The sequence below is a fragment of the Zophobas morio genome, unplaced genomic scaffold (assembly GCF_036711695.1).
Source record: "Zophobas morio isolate AGI-343-1 ecotype UQ-CSIRO unplaced genomic scaffold, CSIRO_AGI_Zmor_V1 ptg000002l, whole genome shotgun sequence".
Taxonomy (NCBI): domain Eukaryota; kingdom Metazoa; phylum Arthropoda; class Insecta; order Coleoptera; family Tenebrionidae; genus Zophobas; species Zophobas morio.
The window spans coordinates 17,712,651-17,735,394 of record NW_026972107.1 but is presented as its reverse complement, the minus strand read 5'-3'; the positions used below and the strand labels follow the sequence as shown (position 1 = coordinate 17,735,394).

At 31.5% G+C, this 22,744-nt stretch overlaps 1 protein-coding gene across 1 annotated transcript in view; it reads left to right on the top strand.

The window, feature by feature from the left end:
- The window catches only part of LOC135121146 (protein YIPF5), a 281,890-nt gene that overhangs the window by 557 nt on the left and 258,589 nt on the right, over positions 1-22,744 (top strand). Inside the window, exon 2 of the mRNA XM_064045487.1 lies at positions 6,330-6,427. Coding sequence (XP_063901557.1) covers positions 6,330-6,427 — 98 coding nt within the window. The remainder of the gene's footprint in view (positions 1-6,329; positions 6,428-22,744) is intronic.

Below are 22,744 nucleotides of genomic sequence, written 5' to 3'. Positions count from 1 at the left end.
ATAACTTAAAGAAAATTATAAGGAATCACGTTAAAAAGTTGTTGGTTGCGTTATAGATGACGCTGATACATTTTCATAAATTTAAAATGTGAATAGTTACAAATATTTGTTTAGCTTTCGTCAGTTTTATTTTTAAATTATTTATTTAATTATTATTAATTGTTAAATTATTACAGGGAAGAAAACAAAAGGATCAAACATGTAATGTCTGAGAGATAATAAGCAGTTCCTGCAAAAGATTTGTTGTTTCAGTGCAACGTCAATATTATTTTTAATATGATTTACATACTTAGTTTTATTTGCACAATTAAAAAATTATAAAATTTGTTGTCGCACAATATTGCGTATTAATGGCTCTAACGTCAAAATAATTTAAAAGTTTTAACGACAGCTTTTAGCAAAAATGTGTAATGGAAAAACACTTTGTTGAAGGCCGTTTACGGCTTAAATGTTAAAATATAAGTTCAAGAAAATTTGACACTTTGTAAATGGTTAAGGCTGTTGTAAACGTGTAAATCGCTGATCAAAAGTTATCTGCTTATACCATCCAGAAACTTGATGACGTCACTTCAAAATTTTACTAAGAAAAACTCATGTAAAACATACGTAGTGTCTTTACCTGTAGTGATTGTATCATCCATTTTTATTTTTTAATTTTGTTTATGATCCATTTGCAAGACAAGGAATGTAATGGTTACCTTTTTAGCAAAAATAAAAAAGTCGCCACTGATATTTACTCAAAATGAAGCGAAATAATGATGTACAAATCAAGATTACCCGTGAACGAACGGAGGGTAAATTATTCATTAAATACTGCAAATACCAGTATTTGCCATGTGAAGTTTATTTTCTTTTTTAACATGATGTTTCGTCGTCTGTGTTACCTAATACTAATATAGAAAAAGTTGACCTTTGTTTATATTCTTTATTTAACTCAAAAACAGCCATAAAATACAGGAATTAAAATGTAAGCGACAAATGGTTCATAAATACTTGTGATTTTTTTCTTAAATGTGCAAGCAAATGGATCATATAATAAACAGTTAAATGGGAAAGTGATTCCTCTAGGTGCTTATTTTGTTGAGTAAATATAATATTTAAATTAACTGTAATTAAATTATTTATGTGTAGAGATCAGCTGCGTTATATGTAAAAATAGCCTGAAAAAAATTCAGTTGTTTTTCTTTGATCAATTGTTTCTTAAATGAATGCCATTTACGAGTTTATACTGATATTTTTTCTTCTAATTTTCATGACATTTTTTAGCAAAACGAAGAGTGGCACTGCCAAAAGGTAAAAAGAATCAGAAAACATCTGGTGATCTTGGGGTACATGATGTTTCTTAAACACGTTAATTTACTTAATTTTTTGTTTACAAAATATGAACAAAAGTTCTCAATGTCGTTAGATACTGTTTTCACGAGGAACATATATTTTTTAATGAGAACAGTCTTTTCGTTTAATTTACTATAAAATTGATCATACTACCAAAAGTAGCATTTTAGTCGGCAATGAATGACACTGAAGTGTCGCGGAATAATGATGGTTGGTAGCGGTGTAAATTATCTATAAGACCGCTAGAATTAGTTTTGCATATTTTATATGGTTCCTTTACAACTACATTGTTAAGCGTACACAACGTACACCTGTTTCGAATAATTCCGTTTTAAATATTAATAATCGTACGATTTCTCTAACAGTAATCAATGTAAGAATATCTATATTTGATGTCGTTACCAGTGGCTATATACATAATTCATTTGATGTTTTCGCTGTTTAATAACCATATCGGTATTCTTCTTGACATATCAAATTTTATGAATAAATATGTTAAGGCTGTGTCTAATTTCCCGTTATACCGGCAACCAGTTGTATCTCTCAAAAAGTCGTATGCATTATCGTTCTATTTCACGATTCTTTCAACATTTCCGTTGATTTCGTTAATTTCAATCAATATTGATCACCCGATATAAACTCACAGCATAGGTTTTGTTTCTTCAAAATAGTTTTTACATGCGACACTATATCCTCTTATTTAGTGCGATAAAACCGGTTATTGGTTTCTTAAGCCTTGGTCATATTTTCAAAAATTTTGTTTTATTTTGAATTTTGAATTGTAACTGTTAAATGTAATGTTGATTTGAACCCATAGTACATGTATGATTTTATATATAATCTTCATATTCATTCTTTTAGACGAAATCCTTCTTTAAATCATACTTCAAAACAAAATATCCAGTTTGGTAGCGAACGGCAGTAGATTGCCATTTCTGGCTTTCACGATTTTGATTCCCTCAAGTTCTTTAGCTCTTCGGTGGTCGTTTGGAATCGACGGAAAAATATAGGACAGTGCCATTTTTCGGGAGTGTCGATAATTAAAAAATTAAAAAAAAATGGTCGAAGATTACTTCGACAGGCCTTCCCTCGCCTATAAAGTACAGCTTGTCAAATCCAGCTCTGTCGAAAAATTAAAAGATTGGATTTTGCAAATTTTATTGTTTTATATGGCAATAATAAGCTAAAATAAAAATAAAGAAACGTGCTAACTGCTTGTTACACGTGAGTTTTTCTACAGATTACAAAATTTTCTGTTGCTGTCATCCACATGTTTGCAAGGACGCATATATCAGTTTGAATAGAAGTATTGTAATACTTGTAATAGCGATAATACTTATCAACTTATAGATGTGAGAGTAAAACAGAAACCAAACTAAAAGATGTTTTCTACGAATTGCAATAACCGGATCACAATGCCGACGGTCCAGACTTTTTTATTGGTTTGACTTTCGCTTATGGAATAAAACACTGCATTTTATTTTGATTTTCGATGTAGTAATTCACATTTGGTTAATTATAACCTGTCTAGATCTAGGAGAGGCTCAGCATCCCGTAGCCTCCCCCTAAATATAGCCTTGTCTTGGGGTTATGAAATTGACATATCTAGAAAATATGAAAGTACCAAATTGCCCGACGGACTCCATTACTGTACGTCCTTGGGTTATCCTCGATAAGAAAAACAAGTTGAAAATGTTTATGTTTTTACATCGGAAGAATGTCACGTAGAAATTAGTTTGATTTGAATAAGTTCGTCCTTTCAAAACAGAGGATCAAAACTATTAAGTAGTAAGCTACAATCGACAAAATGATCATTATTATAATTCTTCTTAAATAAAGACGTTTGCATTGTCACATTTTCGGGAAAATGGGGTGACTCGTTCTTAATTTGATCAATAAAAATATGAATGACAAGTAAAAACTCATAATATTTTGCACATTTTGGGTAGAATTTATTCGGCAAAATTTTGAAATAACGTCATCAATTTTTTGAAAGGAATAAACAGATTTATTTTGATTAAAAATTTACCATTTCAAAGCATTCAGTTTTGCAATTCTTGATTTATTCAATAAAATAAATTGGCTGATTTATAAATTTTTTTGAGTCACCCTGTTTAAGTAATTCAAAAAAATATTAATACAATGATAAATTAAAGTATAGATTGATCACATTTATATATCATATAATTTTGAATTTTTTTCCAAAAGTCTGGACGTTTCGGGTAAAAACTCAACACGGCGTCATAAGCTACAAGTGTAGGACTATGTTATTTTATACAATTTAAAACCCATTTACTATGTAGAATTTTGAAGTGACGTCATCACATTATTGGTGGGGATGACTAGACAAATTTTAGTTAGCGTTTTACCATCTACATGTTGTTCCTAATGTAAATATAAAATTTGACAACAATCGGCTCAGTACTTTCGGAGATTATCTATCTAATAAAAATCCGAGACGACAGACAGACAGACAGACGGACAGAGAGACGGAAACGGGAGATCTATTTCTTCGTACTGTGGGGGTCATGAAAGGTCGAGAAAACGTAAAAATATACTACATGTTTCGAAAAAAATATCTTTGTATCTGATCGAAATTCCATTGCTAGAGAAACTTGAACCTGTTGAGTCCGTTTCTGGCATCAGTTGGCAGTTGTTGAGTATTTTCTTTGTTTTAGACCAAATTCATTTTTAAACCATATTCGAAAACAAATTTCAAATTCACATCCCATAACTCGTAGGTTCAGATTTCTGTCTTTCACGATTGATTGTTTGACGTCTTTTGGTTCTACTGGTGAATTTTGAGGGCAAAATCGATGTCCCTTTGGAATTGGCGTATAAAAACATCGGACAAATAATTGTTTATTCCTCCATTTTTGAGAGGGAAATGCTGTGCAAACAAATGTTACAAATTGATACAAATATTTGAATGTAAAAGTAAAGTAAGTGAACATATTACAAGATATTACGATGGTGTGGCGGAAAATTTAAATGTGAACAAAAACCTACAGACCGTATCGGTCCAAATTTTAGATCACGGCTCTGATCAAGGCGATCGAGCTCTTCTCAGTTTTCAGCGTTACCTTGTGTTACATTGCTTCGTAGACTGCTTTGGATAACTTGCACAAAAAATCCCCCCTGCTAACATTGTTGCAATTGACGGATGAACTTCAACTTTGTTATTGTTGGTTAAAAGAAGTCCCGACACGTATTAAGTTGAGAACAAGTTAGAAAACTGTCTGCGGCGTCTCTTTTATACAGATGATTACTTAAATGAACTACTGGAACAGCAAAGCAAACAAAACTTCTTTACGCCACAACGTAGCAAGATCTTTAAATTACAAAGAATTTATATGGCATTAACTTATGTATAATCTAAGTGAAGGTACATTAAATACGGCCAAAATCAAAATAATAATTCGAGAATAAATGTTCAAATTCAAGTCGCACTAAAATAATACATTAATAGAAGATAATATAAACAAAATGCATAATTAACTTATGTTACCCTAATAGTCGTTGGGTAGGACAGTGGCGTCGTGTGCGATTCATTTTACTTATGCCCTTCAGTGAAATTCCAAAATAAAATAGACGTACTCTTAATTTTAACATGTGTACTCCAGTCATGGCTGATTGTCTACGTTACCGAAATGATTTTATTTATTCTTCGACGTTTTTTTTTGGGTGCCAAATTTATTTTTTAAAATCAGGACACCACAGTTGCTTTAACTGTGGCGATCGTAATCAATTGGAAATTATATGAAAATATGTGTTTAACATATTACATATTGGAGAAATTTGTGTAGCAAAATGTGAAGCGGCAAATGGACAAATAATCATAATGATTGACAGTTACGTTTCACCTAATCAACTACAAATACAGTCATTAAATTCATCGATAAAAGTATGCTCATTTATAAATAACATCAGGGTCAATCTTGTCTTATATCAACTCCCAATGTTTTTGAGTGGGCAGTTCAATGTGGTTTATTTTAATTAATTTTTTAAAAACTTTGATTCATGACTTTAAAGCCAAATAATTCTTATAAAGACTGAGTAGAAGTTATCTTCGTCACCGGCAACCAGAAAGGCTTTTGGAATGTTACTTTTGTAATTTGGGATTGAGATTATTACTATTGCTCCTTTGTCTCGTACATCGTCAGTTTTCATATTTGATAAATAGTTCTTTCCCACGATTCATGCCTGCCAGATCCGCTACTAATACTACCTACCATACATCAAAATCACCCTTCTATCATATTACTCAACATCCAGTGACAAAAACTAATCAATTGAAGGTTCCATTGACACTGATTTACGTCAAATTGAGGACAGTAATACCACTCAAAGCTTGACAGGCAACGCCAGTTCTAATTCAATTTATTTTCGATTGCCCCGTATTACAATCACGTAAAGTTCTAAACAAATTATAGTGGGCTTTACCCTTCCTGATCAGTTGCTTACAAAGAAATTAATCGATGGTATGTCTTTAAAAAAATTCAGACGTTTTAGACTGTGACTAATAGATTTTCGCTTTAGAAACCCAATAAGCTTTAAAAACATTTCGATTTGGTCGACTATTTAACTTAATTAAGACTAGTAAAATTTTTTGTTTATTCAACATTCCACGTATTTTATTTGGTACAAAGTGTCGTAAAAGCAAACCCGTGCAACAGTTAAATAGCTTTCAACGCGTAAATTAAAGTGAATCATGACATTAATAATGAATTGAAATTATTAAGATCAATATTGCATAGGCAACGACTTCGCATTTTATTGACGAGTTGGATTAGATACCAAGTGTATCGCACGGGTTGGATATTGTGAAGTATACAATGTAAAGTAATACTTTTAACCTTTATTATGAAAGAAACCCAACCCTATTATATTCCTTTCTAGTCATTATAACTAACCTCCAATTTTCGAGAACACATTCGTGTAGATCTCTTTAACAAAAATTAATTGTATTTTTATCGTTATTACACCACTTTCAGATGTCGACTTATGGAAATCAACCGGACTATTTCAGCCAGAACAATGAAGCTACGTTTAACTTTGAAATGCCACCACAGCAGGATTTTCAACAGGAATTGTAAGTAAACTTTTATTGCGTTCGATACAGTTTTCTAGTGAGACGTAAATTCTGGCTCTAGGATTGATTTATGTTGCGCATACAATAGAACGCCAACATTTTTTAAGTTGGTTCTTAAAAATTTAAGTTATGTAAATTCTTTATAAGATATATAGCTCCTTCCAGTATCTGAAATGCTGAACCAGTTTTACTTTGTTTTTGACGTTTTATTTAATTATATTTTTCTTTGCTGTTGGTTCAGGACAAACTTGATTTTCGATCAATTTGTCTTGTTGTAAAAGAATTTGCAAAGTTGTAATATGCAATGTTTTACGTTATGTAAGGATGTGTTAACCGATAAAGTTTCAAAATGTTTCATTTTTACCGATATAGACACTATTTTTGTTTTAATTTTACGGGCGGATCTTCTTTTGATTTTGATTTTATTCATGTAAAGGTTGTTCGAAAAAAAAGTGTAATTTTTTGGCCTTCGAATTTCGTTTAACTTGTAATTGTGTGATATTTATTTGAAATCAATCATTTTTAATACCAATAAATTGCGCATTAACCCTCGTAGTTCGCTTCATTTACCACATTATTGCAGAGCTATATAATCTTCCCCCACTTAGCAAGACATAAGCCGTTTGTATCATGTAATTGGGTTTTCTTATCTGTGATCAACTTGCTTGTTAATCCTATACAGGTAAGGGAGTTTCAATTTGTGGTTACAGAATTTGAGTGAACTAGATTGGATAGCGGTTTGCCAGTAGTGCAAATTATTAATACTTCCGTGAGCAAAGAAAATGTGATGGATGAGATATTGAAAAAAGTCGTGCCAAGGGTTTTTTGATCGGAGACATTTTACAGCCATCACCCGTATTACTATAGGTGCCGAATTGATGCTAAACTGTTAGAATTTTGTAGCCTATACCAGCTTTAAGACGACGGAGTTCCTGCGAAAATTATCCATCTCCTTTATATATCACATTTCGTTTCGGCAAATGCTCGACAGTAAAAAGCTATTAATTTCCTTTTCCTTAATCACAAAGTAATCAATATCTTTAGCTATCTTTGGAAACGTAGATTTAAAATTACAAATAAATTTATAACCGAAGACCAGCAGATTCTGCAGCCTTTCGAGTTTGTTAACATACCCTTTGAGGTATCTAATTTTAGGCATACGATTTTTGTATCATTAGCAAGAAAATTAATTTTTTTTGTCAGTGTTTATTTTCAATACTGCGTTTTTGTGATGGCTTTTTTAGCGTCACCCTTCGCCATGTGAAAAATAATGTCACTGATCTTTAAGGTAGAAAGTTTGTAACATGAGTCGGAGGTGAGTGTTAACAATCATACGGGTATAAAAGCGTAGTTGTGTTTATAAACTACGTAATTAACTATATTTAATTCCAATTAAAAGTGATGGAGTATACCTGTTTTTTGATTAGTTAATTAATTACTACTTCTTTTGATTACATTTTCATATACATATATCAATTATAAATTAATTAGCTATTGCAGTCGTATTATACATTTCACATGCTAATTAAATATTAGTCATAATACTCATAATTAAGCTTTTAATAATTTATTATCTATAATAAATCACGGGATTAATATTTGTGGTGCAATTTTATTCAGCTTCCATCGCATGTGATACAATAGCTTGCAAGTAAAAGTTGAATTTTTAAATGTAGCGTTAGTATTTAAAAAATATATATGTTTGTTCCAGGTAATTAAAATACTACGTACTTTTTCAAATTTAAATCAATCGTACTAAATTATTCTTTGTTAAAATGGAATACGAAAAATCGAATGAAAAGATTTTGTAAAACACTTTTAACCCACAAATATTTTTCTAAAAAAGTTTGTTGTTAGGGCTAAAGCACCATTTCGCGTACTATTACTCAAGAGTTATTCAATTAACTAATTTTACTCACGAAAATGAACTTGAGTTAAAAAAATCACTCGATAACGCTTAAAACGCTCCCGAAAAGTTGACAGTTGTAAAAAAAGATATTCTATAGCGTCATTTTTCAAGCGTGTTCATCCTGTCAGAATTGGTACACCAACGCAATCGTACTTGCTGGCTAATGGAAAAATAACGAAATGAATAACGTCAATTTTAATTTTTATTAATCATTTTTAAAATAGGGAAAAATAAGTCAGTGTGACAACGCCATTCATTAAACACTTCTCTTTTTAGTTTAAATACGGGTAGATACGTGCGCCGATGAATATTTAATCGACGAGGCGGTCTGGCGATTAATATGAAAGAAAAATTAAGTGCTCTTTCACGTTGTAATAAATATTTTATTATTATTTATAATAGTTTATTTTAATATTTCAAGGCTGTGGCAATTATACAATCGACACAAAAAAGCCAAAAATAAATAAGATGACATATATATTCCTGCAGAATAATATTACAGAACCTTTGTTATTGAATATAAAATAACAGAGCACACACAGTCGAAATGTTTTTTAAACACAGTGTCAACTCCCGAATTGATTTTTTTTTCATAAAAACTTAATTGAAGAATGATGAAACGTGAATATTGCGATTGATGTTTGCACGTTTGTATTAATTGTGTCGGACCCAGACAGTGTTTATTTTAATTGTCGAGTAGCCGTTTTATAGATGCAATATCGATACTTTGCACATTTATTCTGAAAATAGAGCGGTCTGTGTCTAGACTGTTGGCGTTGTGATGACCTGGTATATATAGGTAACAGTAAATTGATATTTAATTTGGATGATTTGTTTATAACGAATAATTTGACGAAAACTCATGACTGAGTGAACAATTCAAGGAGGCGTCAGGTCAAATCAGATTGGTGAATTTAATTAATGTTTTTAATATTTGGCCAAGAAACTTGTAATTAACACAGACAGACAGAGATACCACAGACAGACGGACGGAAAGCAACTGGTCTCGTAATCAATTCTAGTGCTGTAAGTATAGTTAAAAATTAAGAAAATTGTAAGCACTTTCGAAGCTTTGTTTATCTATGTTTTGCATTACAGTTTTTACTTGAGTGTGTTGCGTCTGCCAGGAAAATGAAGGTCATGAAGGAAGGGCACGGAATATGTTACCCAAAATTTTACAGACTATAAACTTTATAATATGTTTAACGTAGATGAAGCTAGTTTATGTTAGCGTCATCGTAACACTAAAAATGTTATTAAAGGGATTCACAGAGCAAATGAAAAGATTTATAGCAGTGATAAATAGTGTACATAATTATTTATAATTTCAGACATGTTTACAACGGGCGATTTTTAATATTTGGATAAAAAGGACTTGTGAAAAAACATCTATATTTTTTAAATTAGGGATGATCATCTCGTTCTGAATGTATAATGAATCTGGCTACACTGACACAATTTTAAGATACAAAAAGCAGTTATTGGACTTTCACGTTGAATAATTACATTGGTAGTGTGCGGACTGCTTTAGAATTAATATATTTATGGATTTTTTTCTTTGTCGTCTCAGTGCTTCTAATATCCAACTTAATTATTAAGTAAGAACTTCACTGCAGTCGCGTATGCAAAATATTGATTGTACTTGTTACTTGGTATGCTATGCTCTTCCCGAATGCAAATTGGGATCAATTATGTAGTCAATTTAGCCAGCAATACAATAGCATTCATCGTGCTGTATTTAAAATATTGGCATTTGCTGGTCTTTGGTGTTGGCATGACCTAGAAGCATCAAACAAGTGATGTCATGAGTGTTTGTTAGCGGAAAGAGATAAGCAAGAAAACTGTTTTTACCTGTCATGTTGCACTGAATTGCGAGGGAGAAGAATAACGAGTGTCAAATTAAAACATTCGTTTTGTCTGATAATTCTTACATATGGTTACACAGTTTGCTATATTTCTGTAGTAAGTTACAAGTTAGCTGTGAACATGGTTTTTACAGGAATGTTTATGTGAGGCGCAGAAAAAATATCTTGGAAGATCTGAATTCATTCGGGAAAATTATACCAAGATATATTAATTTCGTAGCAAAATTGCAGGCTGTCTGTGTCAATTTTTAATACACAGATAATCTCCGAACTATTGGACTGATAGTTGTCAAATTTTATGTGTGTTTTAAGAATATTGCGTAGATGTAAAACGCTAACAAAAATTTGTCTGACTATTCCCACGAACAGTTTGGTGACGTCATTTCAAAATTTTGCATAGTAAATGTTTTTAAAATTTTATAAAATAACATACTCCTGCATTTGTGGGCTATGAATCCGTCTAGATTTATTTTTATAATTTTTATTGTTTAATCCTTCATGTTTAGACACATACTTAACACGGAACTGAGTAAACGTGCTACGTGCATCGCCTTGCATCTGAAAGGTTACGGGTTCGATCTCATTCTAGCATTGCTCGAAAATTTAACAATACAGTAATATTGCGCCCGCCTATAATAATAAAATAATAATTATCGTAATTAGTCTTCGCATCTGATTTAAGGAAACAAAATTAAACAAATTTCATTTTCTTTCAACACAAATGCATACTTTTTATCTATCGCTCCCTATTCTGATTAACTGGCTAGTCGAACTTGTTCGGTGTATAAGCATGAATAGTTGAAGTTAAGCATGCAAGGGTGCCGGGAGTGTTATTTAGATTTTTTAGACTTTTCAGATTACCTTCAATTTGAAAGTTTGAACTGAAAATGCAACGATCAAAGACACACCTTCAAAAGTCCGTGGGTGTTAGGTGCAAGGAATTATAAAAGAGAATGACGAGCGCTACCGACTGTATAATTAGTACAGGTTTTCCCCCTAAATTTGTGGACTTGGCCGGACGCTTTTACGACTACTGCGATGTTTTCTGGTGTTTTATTCTCAAAGTAAAATTTCTAAAACCAGTTAATCGTTAGACAAGCCCTAACGTTGACGCATTTTAGTCCACTTTTACCGTTTTTTCCTTACCGAACGTAAGCTCCTTTCATGTTTTCTTGACCCCTAGAATACGAAAAAAAAAATTGGTGGAAGATTACTTTGACAGAACTTCTCTCGCCTATAAAGTACAGCTTGTTAAATCCAGCTCTTTCGAAAAATTCAAAGATTTCATTTTGCGAATTTTATTGTTTTTTATGGTAACCATTACAAGCTAAAATAAAAATATGTACCTAATGTTTGAGTAAAGGTAAAGAAACGTGCTAACCGTTTGTTAATGAGTGAGTTTTTCTATTACAAATTTTGTGTTGAAGGACGCATATATCAGATTGGATAGATGCATTGTAATACTAATAATAAAGGTATTGTATTATTGTCATTCTTGAATAGTGATTTGAAATCAATAAAATAAAGAAACAATTTAATCACGTCTGCCGTATCTAATAACATAGGTGCGACTGAAAATCAACCTGTAGACGTGAGAGTGAAACAGAAACTAAACTAAAAGATGTTTTCTACGAATTGCAATAATCGGATCACAATGCCGACGGTCCAGACTTTTTTATTGCTCTGATTCCCACTTATTGAATAAAACAGTACATTTTATTTTGATTTTCCATGTTGTAATTCACATTCGGTTAATTATAACTTGTCTACATTTAGAGGACGCTCTGCATCCCCTAGCCTCCCCCTGACTACGGCCTTGTCTAGGGGTTATAAAATATCGGGAAAATATGAAAGTACTAAATTGCCCTATGTACTACAATACGTCCTTGGGTCATCCTCGATAAGAAAAACAACTTGAAATTGTTTATATTTATACATCGGAAGAATGTCACGTAGAAATTAGTTTGATTTGAATGAGTTCGTCCCCTCAAAGCAGAGGATCAAAACTATGAAGTAGCAAGCTACCATCGAGGATATGTTCTGAATATCATTTATATTATAATTCTTCTTAAATAAAGACGTTTGTATTTTCACATCTTCGGGAAAATGGGGTGATCATTCTTAATTTTATCAATAAAAAATATGAATGCAATGATGAATCACAAGTAAAAACTCATCATATTTTGCGTATTTTGGGTAGAATTTATTCGGCAAAATTTTCAGATAACATCATCAATTTTTTGGGGGAATAAACAGATTTTTTTTGAATAACAATTTACCATGCTTACAATGACTTTAAAACGTCTGCAAGATTTCAAAGCAATCAGTTTTGCAATTCTTGATTTATTCAATGAAAGAGTTTGACTGATTTATTAATTTTTTTGAGTCACCCTGTAAAAGCAAATCTAAAAAATATGAATGGAATGATAAATCACAAGTACAGACTCATCATATTTTCTACATTTCAGATAGGATTTATTCGGCAAAATTGTGAGCTGACGTCATCAATTTTTTGGAGGGGATAAGTAAAATAAAGTAAATATTTTGATTAAAAATTTATCATGCCTCTCATAACCTTAAAACATCTGCAAGATTTCAAAGCATTCGGTTTTGCCGATTCAAAATTAAACTGCAAATGTTGTTTTATAATTTTGTTTTTGTTCCAAAAATCTGGACGTTTCAGTTAAAAATTCATCACGGAGTCATAAACTACATGTGTAGGACTATGTTATTTTATACAATTTAAAACCAATTTGCTATGTACAATTTTGAAGTGACGTCATCACATTATTGGTGGGGATGATTAGACAAATTTTGGTTAGCGTTTTACCGTCTACATGATATTTCTAATATAAGTACAAAACTTGACCAGTACTTTCGGAGATTATCTGTCTAAGACAGATTCTTATCAAATTTTATATGTATGTTAGCAACATTGTATGGTAAAACTAAAATTTGTGTAATTATCCCCATGAACAGTTTAATACATCCCCTCATCATTAACGTACTAACGGTTATCTAAATTTTATCAAATAATAATATACTCCTGCGCTCCTGGTTGATTTCATCATAATTACTTTACAACTTTACAATGTTTTTTTTCATCAAATCCTCCTGGGCGTGTCGGTTAAGTGACGGATTAACGTACTTGTGCTCTGTGCCGCTCGTATTTGAATCCGATTTTTATCGAATGTTTTTTACATTCTGACTGCTTTTATATATGTTATTGTAATCGAGTCCATCGGGCCATGGCTAGTTTTATGTTTTCTCGACGTTTCATGAGCAAGGTCTTTTATTTCCATCTGTTTGTCTGCGTCTGTCTAGATTTTTATTAGATAAGATAGTCTCCGAAACTACGGCACCGATTGTTGTCAAATTTTATATGTTTATTAGAAACATCATATATATGATAAAACTCTAACCAAAATTTGCCTAATCATCCCTACCACCAATGTGATGACATGCCCTCAAAATTTTCGTAGCAAGTAGGATTTAAATTTTATAGATACTCATACTTGTTTTTTATGAATCTGTCTTCAGATTGTCTCGTAGTCATCTAAATTTTCACAAAAAAATCTTAATTGTATAGCAACCTTTTGTGCGAGTATAAGCGGTATTTGTACAAGGTTATTTCGGCTTAGATTTCGGCTGTTGCTACTATTATTTGTGTTTTTTTTTTTTTAGGAAAAAAACCGACTGTGCTTAATTAATTAATTAGTTCTATTCTCTGTGTTGGGGAGACAAAATCAATCAAGTTTCAGTTTCTTTTAATAAAATGCATATTTTTAATCGGCGCTGGTATAATATGATTCTGTCAACGGTCGAATTATTTCGAAGTGTAAACATAAACAGTCGAAGTTAAATAAGTACCGAAAAATTAAGAACAGATTTCCCGTTTGTTATCTTTTTTAAATATATTTCATATTGTTTGCACTTGTATGGACCCTTGAAATTTATCCCCTCACGGCACAAGGGCTGCGGGAGTGTTATTTACTTCACTGGAGCGAGAGAAGTTCTGTAGAAATACCCTTCGACCAATTTTCGTTTACTTATAGGGGTGTCGTAAAATAAATAAAATTTTGCAAAACCAAATTTTATCATTTTTCGAAAAAACTGGATTTGTTTGAATGTGTGTATTTAAGGGACGAGATAACTCAAGACCATTTTTTTTTCTATCGAAGGACGGGTCACACACGATGATTACGGCTACTACATATTTTTGCAGAACAACAGCCGCACAAACACAGCTGGTAGCCACCGTATTTGATCAATAAATAATTAAAAATCTCGGCAAAATTGCTGCCACATCATGGTTATAGCCTTGTTTGGCCGTGATTTTTATTTTTTTGTTATGTCGGATTCCCTCTGTGTTTCTTCGTTTGTATTATTTAATACAATGTGTGGACTGTAGTCGTCGATTACTTCTCTAATGGTTTCTTATTCAAAATGAACAGCGGTTCACACTAATCAATTAATTAATTCTTTATTTCTCTCATAAATCACGAAATGGTGATTTCTCTTATTAAAATGTACACTGAAATATCTGACTTAACGAAAAATAATAGAATTTTTAGATAGGTATATTGTAAAATGTTTAATTTATTCCTTCATTCCTTTCTACTTTTCGAGCAAAGTCAAAGGAAATATTGTAGTAGGTTCTTTCTGAACAATGTCGTTAAAAATGAATACAGTTAATTACAGTTTTTTTTAGTTGTAAGGTTATCCGAGCTAAATTATCTCTATTTTTAACTTTAAAATAAACCCTGAAATTCGATATTACTTGTATCTTGGTAATGTAAATACTGTTATTTTTTGAATTGGTTACGCAAGGTGTCACAAAAAGTTTAATCTATGAATTAGTTTATTTCATCCATTACCTTGGAAGCATCTCATCTAATTCCTCTGAAATTTTGGGAGCACAGTAACATTATTATCAATGTTACATTGTACACCTCATGTCTGAGGTGCTTTCCGCTAAGCCATCTAATGCTTTCAAGCAATGAGAAGTACATACCAGAGACTCCCTAACCTGGCAGCTTCAACAGTAGACGCACTGTTCGTTATCACAGGAATTAAATGTTGTTGCCTCTTGACTCGAATAAGCCGCATGTTTTGCTACTGCTGGTTTGCTATCAATCCAGTTTTGGGGATCCATCTTTTAATTACGCTCATCGAAGGTTCTGAGTGAAGATAATAAATACTAAAATTGGTGTCTGGTTCTCATTAAATTAACAAAAGAAACCCTCAATCTTGGTGATCTTTAGGTGAGCATTACTGATTTATGGCCACTCACACTTTCATGGCTTAGCGGAAAGCATCTCAGACGTGAGGTTTACGTACCATAATTAATATGTTTGTTTCACCAAAGGCGTGATGACGTTATTTCAAAGTATTAAATAAATCTTTATTGCATTATAACTTGTAAACTTGTATTTTAATGTGCAGTGCAAGTTCGATTCGTGCTTTGATTTTTGACAACGATCAAAGTCATAATCACATCAGTTTAGTTTAATGTAGTTATGTCTTGAAAAGTGTGTACTTTCAGCATTTTTTTTTTGTAAATAATGTTGTAACATTGACATCTCAAGGGAGAGCTATTCCCGTTAACGTTATTTTATTTTCCTTTTAGCACATAAACCAAAACGAATTTAAATTAAGTAAAGTTGGTAAAATATTTATCTCAAACTTGAAAAAAAAGACATTTGATGTCGAGAGTCGGTCCTAAGTTAAAAATTCTTGTGCGTGGTGCGCCTTCTAAAATATTCGTTGTGTGTCAATCGGGTGACTGCTAATAAACGCCGCCACAAAATTAAATAAGTTATCCCTTTATTATTATTATTTAATGTCATCATTATTATTTGATAGTGTTGCATTAATTACCGCTAGGCTCGTTATTTTTTAATGTGCTTGGGTAGAATTGAAGGTGCTAACCCTAAAAACAGTTAATACAAATCCGCTGGATCGTTAAGAATCTACTAAAATGGGGAGATCCAGTTTAAGACGAAATTCCTTAAACGCAGTGCTGTTGGCTAAATTTCGTCGGTGATATTTATCTAATTAGAGCATAAAAGGAAATCACATTCTGAATTTATAATTTTAAGAACAGTATTATGCTTATTTTGAAATATGCATTTTTTAAATCTGCGTGTATTTTCTTTCGTTACTAGAACGGAGTTTAATTAACATAGCTGTGTACATGTATTATTATTATTCACTATTTTTACATTTTAATGAAACTGTGTTGCATATGCTATTGTTCAAGGGTAAAGGAATTGTTAGAAATAACGTGCGTATTTACTATAATATGAATAAAATACATCTTTGTTTACAGTTTTTGTTTCGAATTAAAAGTTTGTGAAACAGATTTTGATTATTATTTATCGAATTCGATGAATGAAAGCTTGTTTCTCGATTCTCTGTGTCCGTTTTTGTATTAGTTACACCTTTGTTGCTTCCATTCTGTTTGTACCACGTTGTAATTAATTCCATTGTTGAACGAACCAAATCTTTTGTTTTTAATTGATATGAATTTCGGAGGTAACCTTTTGTTGTTTTTTGTTTGTTAAAACATACTGTGTTAGTAAATAGTGCAAAGTATCTTCCGAAAGATAGTAACAATTAATAATTACTATACTATTACGTTGTTAGTGTATCGTTGTTTGTTAAAGTTTTATCTGTACATTGTTAGATACTGCTATTAACGGGCATATACTGGACTGTAAAGCGCAATTTAAGATTTTCATTAGCAGTGTGGTAACGACACCTTATTACCACACTAATGCGGTAATAAATGTCATGCTATCGTTACACTTGATATTAGGCAGTTTCCGTAATACGTACAATAGAAATAGGGTTACGGTAAATCCGGCTTATCTTGCTTACGTACATATGAATGCTTAACGTTATACGTCTTGCGAAAAGGATTGATTTTTCCTACACTTTTTATTGCACGTAATTCAGATGTAGGGTTTCAACCAAATCAGTGCAACACTGGGAAGACAGAGTCCGGCGTTAGTATTCTAGTTATTATTCTAGTTAAGCTTGCTTTTGGTCATATTTTAAACTGAAATGTCTTGTTTGGTATTAGAGTTTAGCAGAAACAGATTTCAGTTTTGTACCATCCGTTGCTGCAAGCTCGTCTTAACTTTATACGCAGTTTTAACTATTCTGATTAAAACAGAAGACCAATTTAGTTTAAAAAACTTGGTGGAAAACGAAATTTGACATTAAAATAGAAACTAGGAGATAAGTATTGATGATTTTTTATGGATTTTTATTGTGTGACTATTTTTTTGTTGCCGCACTACGATTCAATTACAGTGATTCGGTGTGCAGTGTCCAGGAAATGGGAAAATTCAAAAGAGTGAAGACCTTTACTTTTAATAGCAGATTTGTCTGCTTTAAATGTTGTGTTTCGGTTAAAATCTTATTCACTAGTAGAGTCGAGATCGCATTATTTAAGATATGTAAATAGTTACTAGGTTCTTGAAAATACAACATTACACCGTTAAGCAGAGTCTTGAAACCGCTAATCAAAATTATGTGCACAACGTAAGAGTAAGTCTAGCATGAGCATTAAAGAGATTTTTACAAAATAATGGTCGTCACAACTAGAGTTTAAAATATTACTTCTTCCACTGATTTGTTCCGCTTATTTTGTACTGTTTTATTTGTTGTTGTTAATTGTTTATTGCATAAACTGTACGATATTGAATTGAAAAATATACATAAAAATATAAGTAATATAAGTCAAAAATGTTTTGTAACATATTTTCATCTTTCATCGGTTTCTTATTTTTGAAAAAATGCGGGTTTATAGATTTTTCTTTGAGAAACTGTTAACCATATTCAACCTTTTGATATTGTAGGGGAGTTTTCAGGAAAGTATGTGGATTTCCAGTTCTCTAGATTCTAAAATTCTGCAAATTAATTCTAAATCCAATATTCTGCCATCATTCAGGGTATTTTCGAACCAGTTACTATACTCAAGGCGAATATTTGCAGGTAAAAGTTCCTGCGTAGTGTAATCTTGTAATCTTAACGGTACAGTAGTTCTAAGAGATAATTTCGACAGAGATGTTTGTGGGGTTTGCTTAAGTTGTTCTCTCAAATGATCAACAATATCATCTGAAACCCAAAGCCTTCCGTTGATTTCTCTTTACTTACGCTACAAGTTCTCACAAATTTATTAATTACAACCCTAATGTGATTTAATAAAGCCTCTTGAATTTCAATTTCTGTGCACTTTGCAACGACTTATCTCCACAAACTTGCGTTGAGTAAATCCAGTCACCATTTTGGAACGTTCGGTTTAATAAAAAAGAAACTATTTAATTTGTATTCCATGAACACTGGGGATAAAATTTCAATTTTAGGAGTATCGTGTAGATGGTAAAACGCTAACCAAAATTTGCCTAATCATCGCCATCAACAACATGTTATTATATACGCACACTTCAGGTGTGCATATATAATAACATACTCCTACACTTGTGGTTTATGAATCTGTTCTGATTTTTTACATTAGACATCCATATTCTCAAAAAAAAAAAAAATAATAAATTAATAAAATTGTGTAACGGTAGTACAATTTAGTTATTTCAAGCATGGTAAATCGTTAGTCAAAATTTATCTCTTTATCCCCTGCCCCCTCTAACAATTTTGCCGAAGAAATCCTATCTACAATGTGGAAAATTTTCAAATTTGTACATACATCTTTATTTCATCTAAAAATGAAGATATTTAACAAAATCTACTACTAATTTGGATCTAAAATGGACCCTCTGACGTATAAATATTTACAACATTATTGTATACATTTTTTTTTTATAATATCCCGGCGCCTCCACCATTTTCAAACAAATAATTAAAATTGTGAAATTAATTTCATAAAGGGCTATTTTTCATCGTATTTTCTCAGGATCATGAGTGTGGGTTTATTTTAGTTATATTTACTCCTATTATAGAACGAAACCTGGTGTTTTGCAGAAACTAATTTTTTATCGAATCGGTTCGAAAACTTGGTCATTTATCTTGGTTATAAATCATACTTGCGTCTTTATTTTATATGTTTAAAATGCAAGAGATTTAAAGAAATCCATTCCTATTTCTAAAATAGTTATATTGCTCAATGTATTTTTTTTTAATTTACTTGATAAAATTTATTTAAATTTCATATTATCCCGGCGCCCCCACAATTTTTACTTCCATGTTTTTACCTCGCGAGCGTAAGCAAAGGAAGTATTGTAATCGAGTCCGTCAGCATCATGACCCCTAGAAGACGAAGAAATAGGTCTACCGTTTCCGTCTGTCTGTTCGTCTGTCCGTCTGTCCGTCTGTCTGACAGATAATCTCCGAAAGTACTGGACCGATTGTTGTGAAATTTTGTACTTATTTTAGGAATATCGTGTAGATGGTAAAACGCTAACCAAAATTTGTCTAATCATCCCCACCACTAATGCGATGACGTCACTTCAAAATTGTAGATAGTAAATGCGTTTTAAATTGTATAAAATAACATAGTCCTACACATGTAGTTTACACTCCGAATTGAGTTTTTACCCGAAACGTCCAGGTTTTTGAAAAAAAAATCAAGATTATAAAACAACATTTTGCAATTTAATTTTGAATCTGCTAACCCGAATGTTCTGAAATGTTGCAGATGTTTTAAGGCTATAAAGAGCATCATAAATCTTTAGTCAAAATATATTTGGTTATCCCCTCCAAAAATTTGATCACGTCAGCTCAAAAGTTTGCGAATAAATCATATCTAAACTGCACAAAATATGATGAGTCTGTACTTGTGATATATCACTCCATTAATATTTTTTAGATTTGCATATACAGGGTGAGTCAAAAAAAATAATGAATGCGTAAATTTATTTTATTGATTTACTCAGGAACTACAACACCGAATGCTTTGAAATGTTGAAGATATTTTAAAGTTATCATAAGCATGGTAAGTTTTTCATCAAAATGTATTTGCTGATCCCCCCTAAAAAATTTATGACGTCACCACAAAATTTTGCTGAACAAATCCTATCTAAAATGTATAAAATATTATGAGTCTCTTCTTGTGATTTATCATTCCATTAATATTTTTTGGATTTGCATATACAGGGTGACTCAAAAAAATTAATGAATGCGTAAATATATTTTATTGATTTAATCAGGAACTACAAAACCGAATGCCCTGAAATCTTGCAGATGTTTTAAGGTCATAAAGAGCATAATAAATGTTTAGTCAAAATATATTTGCTTATCCCCTCCAAAAACTTGATGACGTCAGCTCGAAAGTTTGCCGAACAAATCATATCTAAAATGTACAAAATATGATGAGCCTGTACTTGTCATTTATCACTCCATTCATATTTTTTGGATTTGCATATACAGAGTGACTCAAAAAAATTAATGAATGCGTAAATATATTTTATTGATTTAATCAGGAACTACAAAACGGAATGCTCTGACATCTTGCAGATGTTTTAAGGTTATAAAGAGCATAATAAATGTTTAGTCAAAATATATTTGCTTATCCCCTCCAAAAACTTGATGACGTCAGCTCGAAAATTTGCCGAATAAATCATATCTAAAATGTACAAAATATGATCAGTCTGTACTTGTGAGCTATCACTCCATTAATATTTTTTGGATTTGCATATACAGGGTGATTCAAGAAAATAAATGAAAGCGTAAATTTATTTTACTGATTTACTCAGGAACTACAAAACCGAATGCTTCGAAATCTTGAGGATATTTTAAAATTATCATAAGCATGGTAAATTTTTGATCAAAACGTATTTGGCCGTCCCCCCTAAAAAATTTATGATGTCACCACAAAATTTTGCTGAAAAAATCCTATCTAAAATGTACAAAATATGGTGAGTCTCTTCTTGTGATTTATCATTCCATTCAAATTTTTTCGATTTGCATATACAGGGTGACTCAAAAAAATTAATGAATGCGTAAATTTATTTTATTGATTTAATCAGGAACTACAAAACCGAATGCTTTGAAATCTTGCAGATGTTTTAAGGTTATAAAGAGCATAATAAATTTTTAGTCAAAATATATTTGGTTATCTTCTACAAAAAACTGATGACGTCAGCTCAAAAGTTTGCCGAATAAATCGTATCTAAAATGTACAAAATATGATGAGTCTGTACTTGTGATTTATCATTCCAATCATATTTTTGGATTTGCATATGCAGGGTGACTCAAAAAAATGAAAGCGTGAATTTATTTTATCGATTTAATCAGGAATTAGAAAACCGAATGCTTTGAAATCTTGGGAATATTTTAAAGTTATTATAAGCATGGTAAACTTTTGTTCAAAATGTATTTGTTCATCCCTCCTAAAAAAATTGATGACGTCACCCTCAAATTTTGCTGAATAAATCCTATCTAAAATGCAAAAAATATGATGAGTTTGTACTTGTGATTTATCATTCCATTCATATTTTTTCGATTTTCTTAAGAGGTGGTTCAAAAAAATTAATGAAGTCAATTTATTTTATTGATTAAATTAAAGGCAACACTTATTATTAGTATTACACCCCAACCAACCCAATTTGGTAGACACAAAATTTGTTAAAGGAAAAACTCGGTTGAAACATAAGGGTAGCACGCTTATTTATATCGACTTTAACATTACAGACCTGCATTTGTTTTATGCGCTCACTTGGTTCCGCGAATGTGAAATAGACATGTTTATAATCAACCAATTGTGAATTTCACCGTCAAGAATTAAAATAAAACCCAATGTTTTATATAATAAGCGGAAGTCGAAGCAATAAAACCGATGGTCGTTTTGTTTACAGTTTCTCTGTTTGACTCTCACGTATGCTGTTACGCCTGTCATCTTAAATTAAGAATGTTTATACATACACGATTTTCAGTTGCCTCTGATACGTATACGTGAGTAAATTGTTTCGTTATTTTATTGATTATTACAAATCAATATTCAAAACGACCCAATTCATTTTCCCGAAAATTTGAGAATATAATAATTTTATTCTTAGTATTACACTACATCTATCCCAACTGATATACGTGTCCTTGCAAAAATGTTGATGACGTCATCGCAATTTTTTTTTAAATTCCCACTACAAAAATGTAATGAGAAAAAAAACACAATAGGCATGCAGTCGTCAAGTTTCCGACAGCGAGGGAAGTACTGTCTAAACTCTTTAGACCAATTTTTTTTAATTACGATCCTTTAGTGGACCCTTTTTTCTTACATTGTAACCGATATTATCTGTTTTCTAAATAAATGCAGGTGCTTCAGGGGCGTGGAAACTCTTATAAGAATAGATATTTTTTTTAACTTTAATTTGACATTAACTTGTTTGTCATTTAAGCAAAATTTATTTGATCGATTTCTGATATTGATGAAGAAACACAGTAACAGTAAGTTGTTAATATAATGTAGATATTTTGAACTGTAAGTTAAAAAATTGGTCGAAGGTTATATCGTCCAACAAATCGTGTTTCTTTGAAAAAATTGAATATTTGATTTTGGCAACATTTTACTTTCTTGTACCA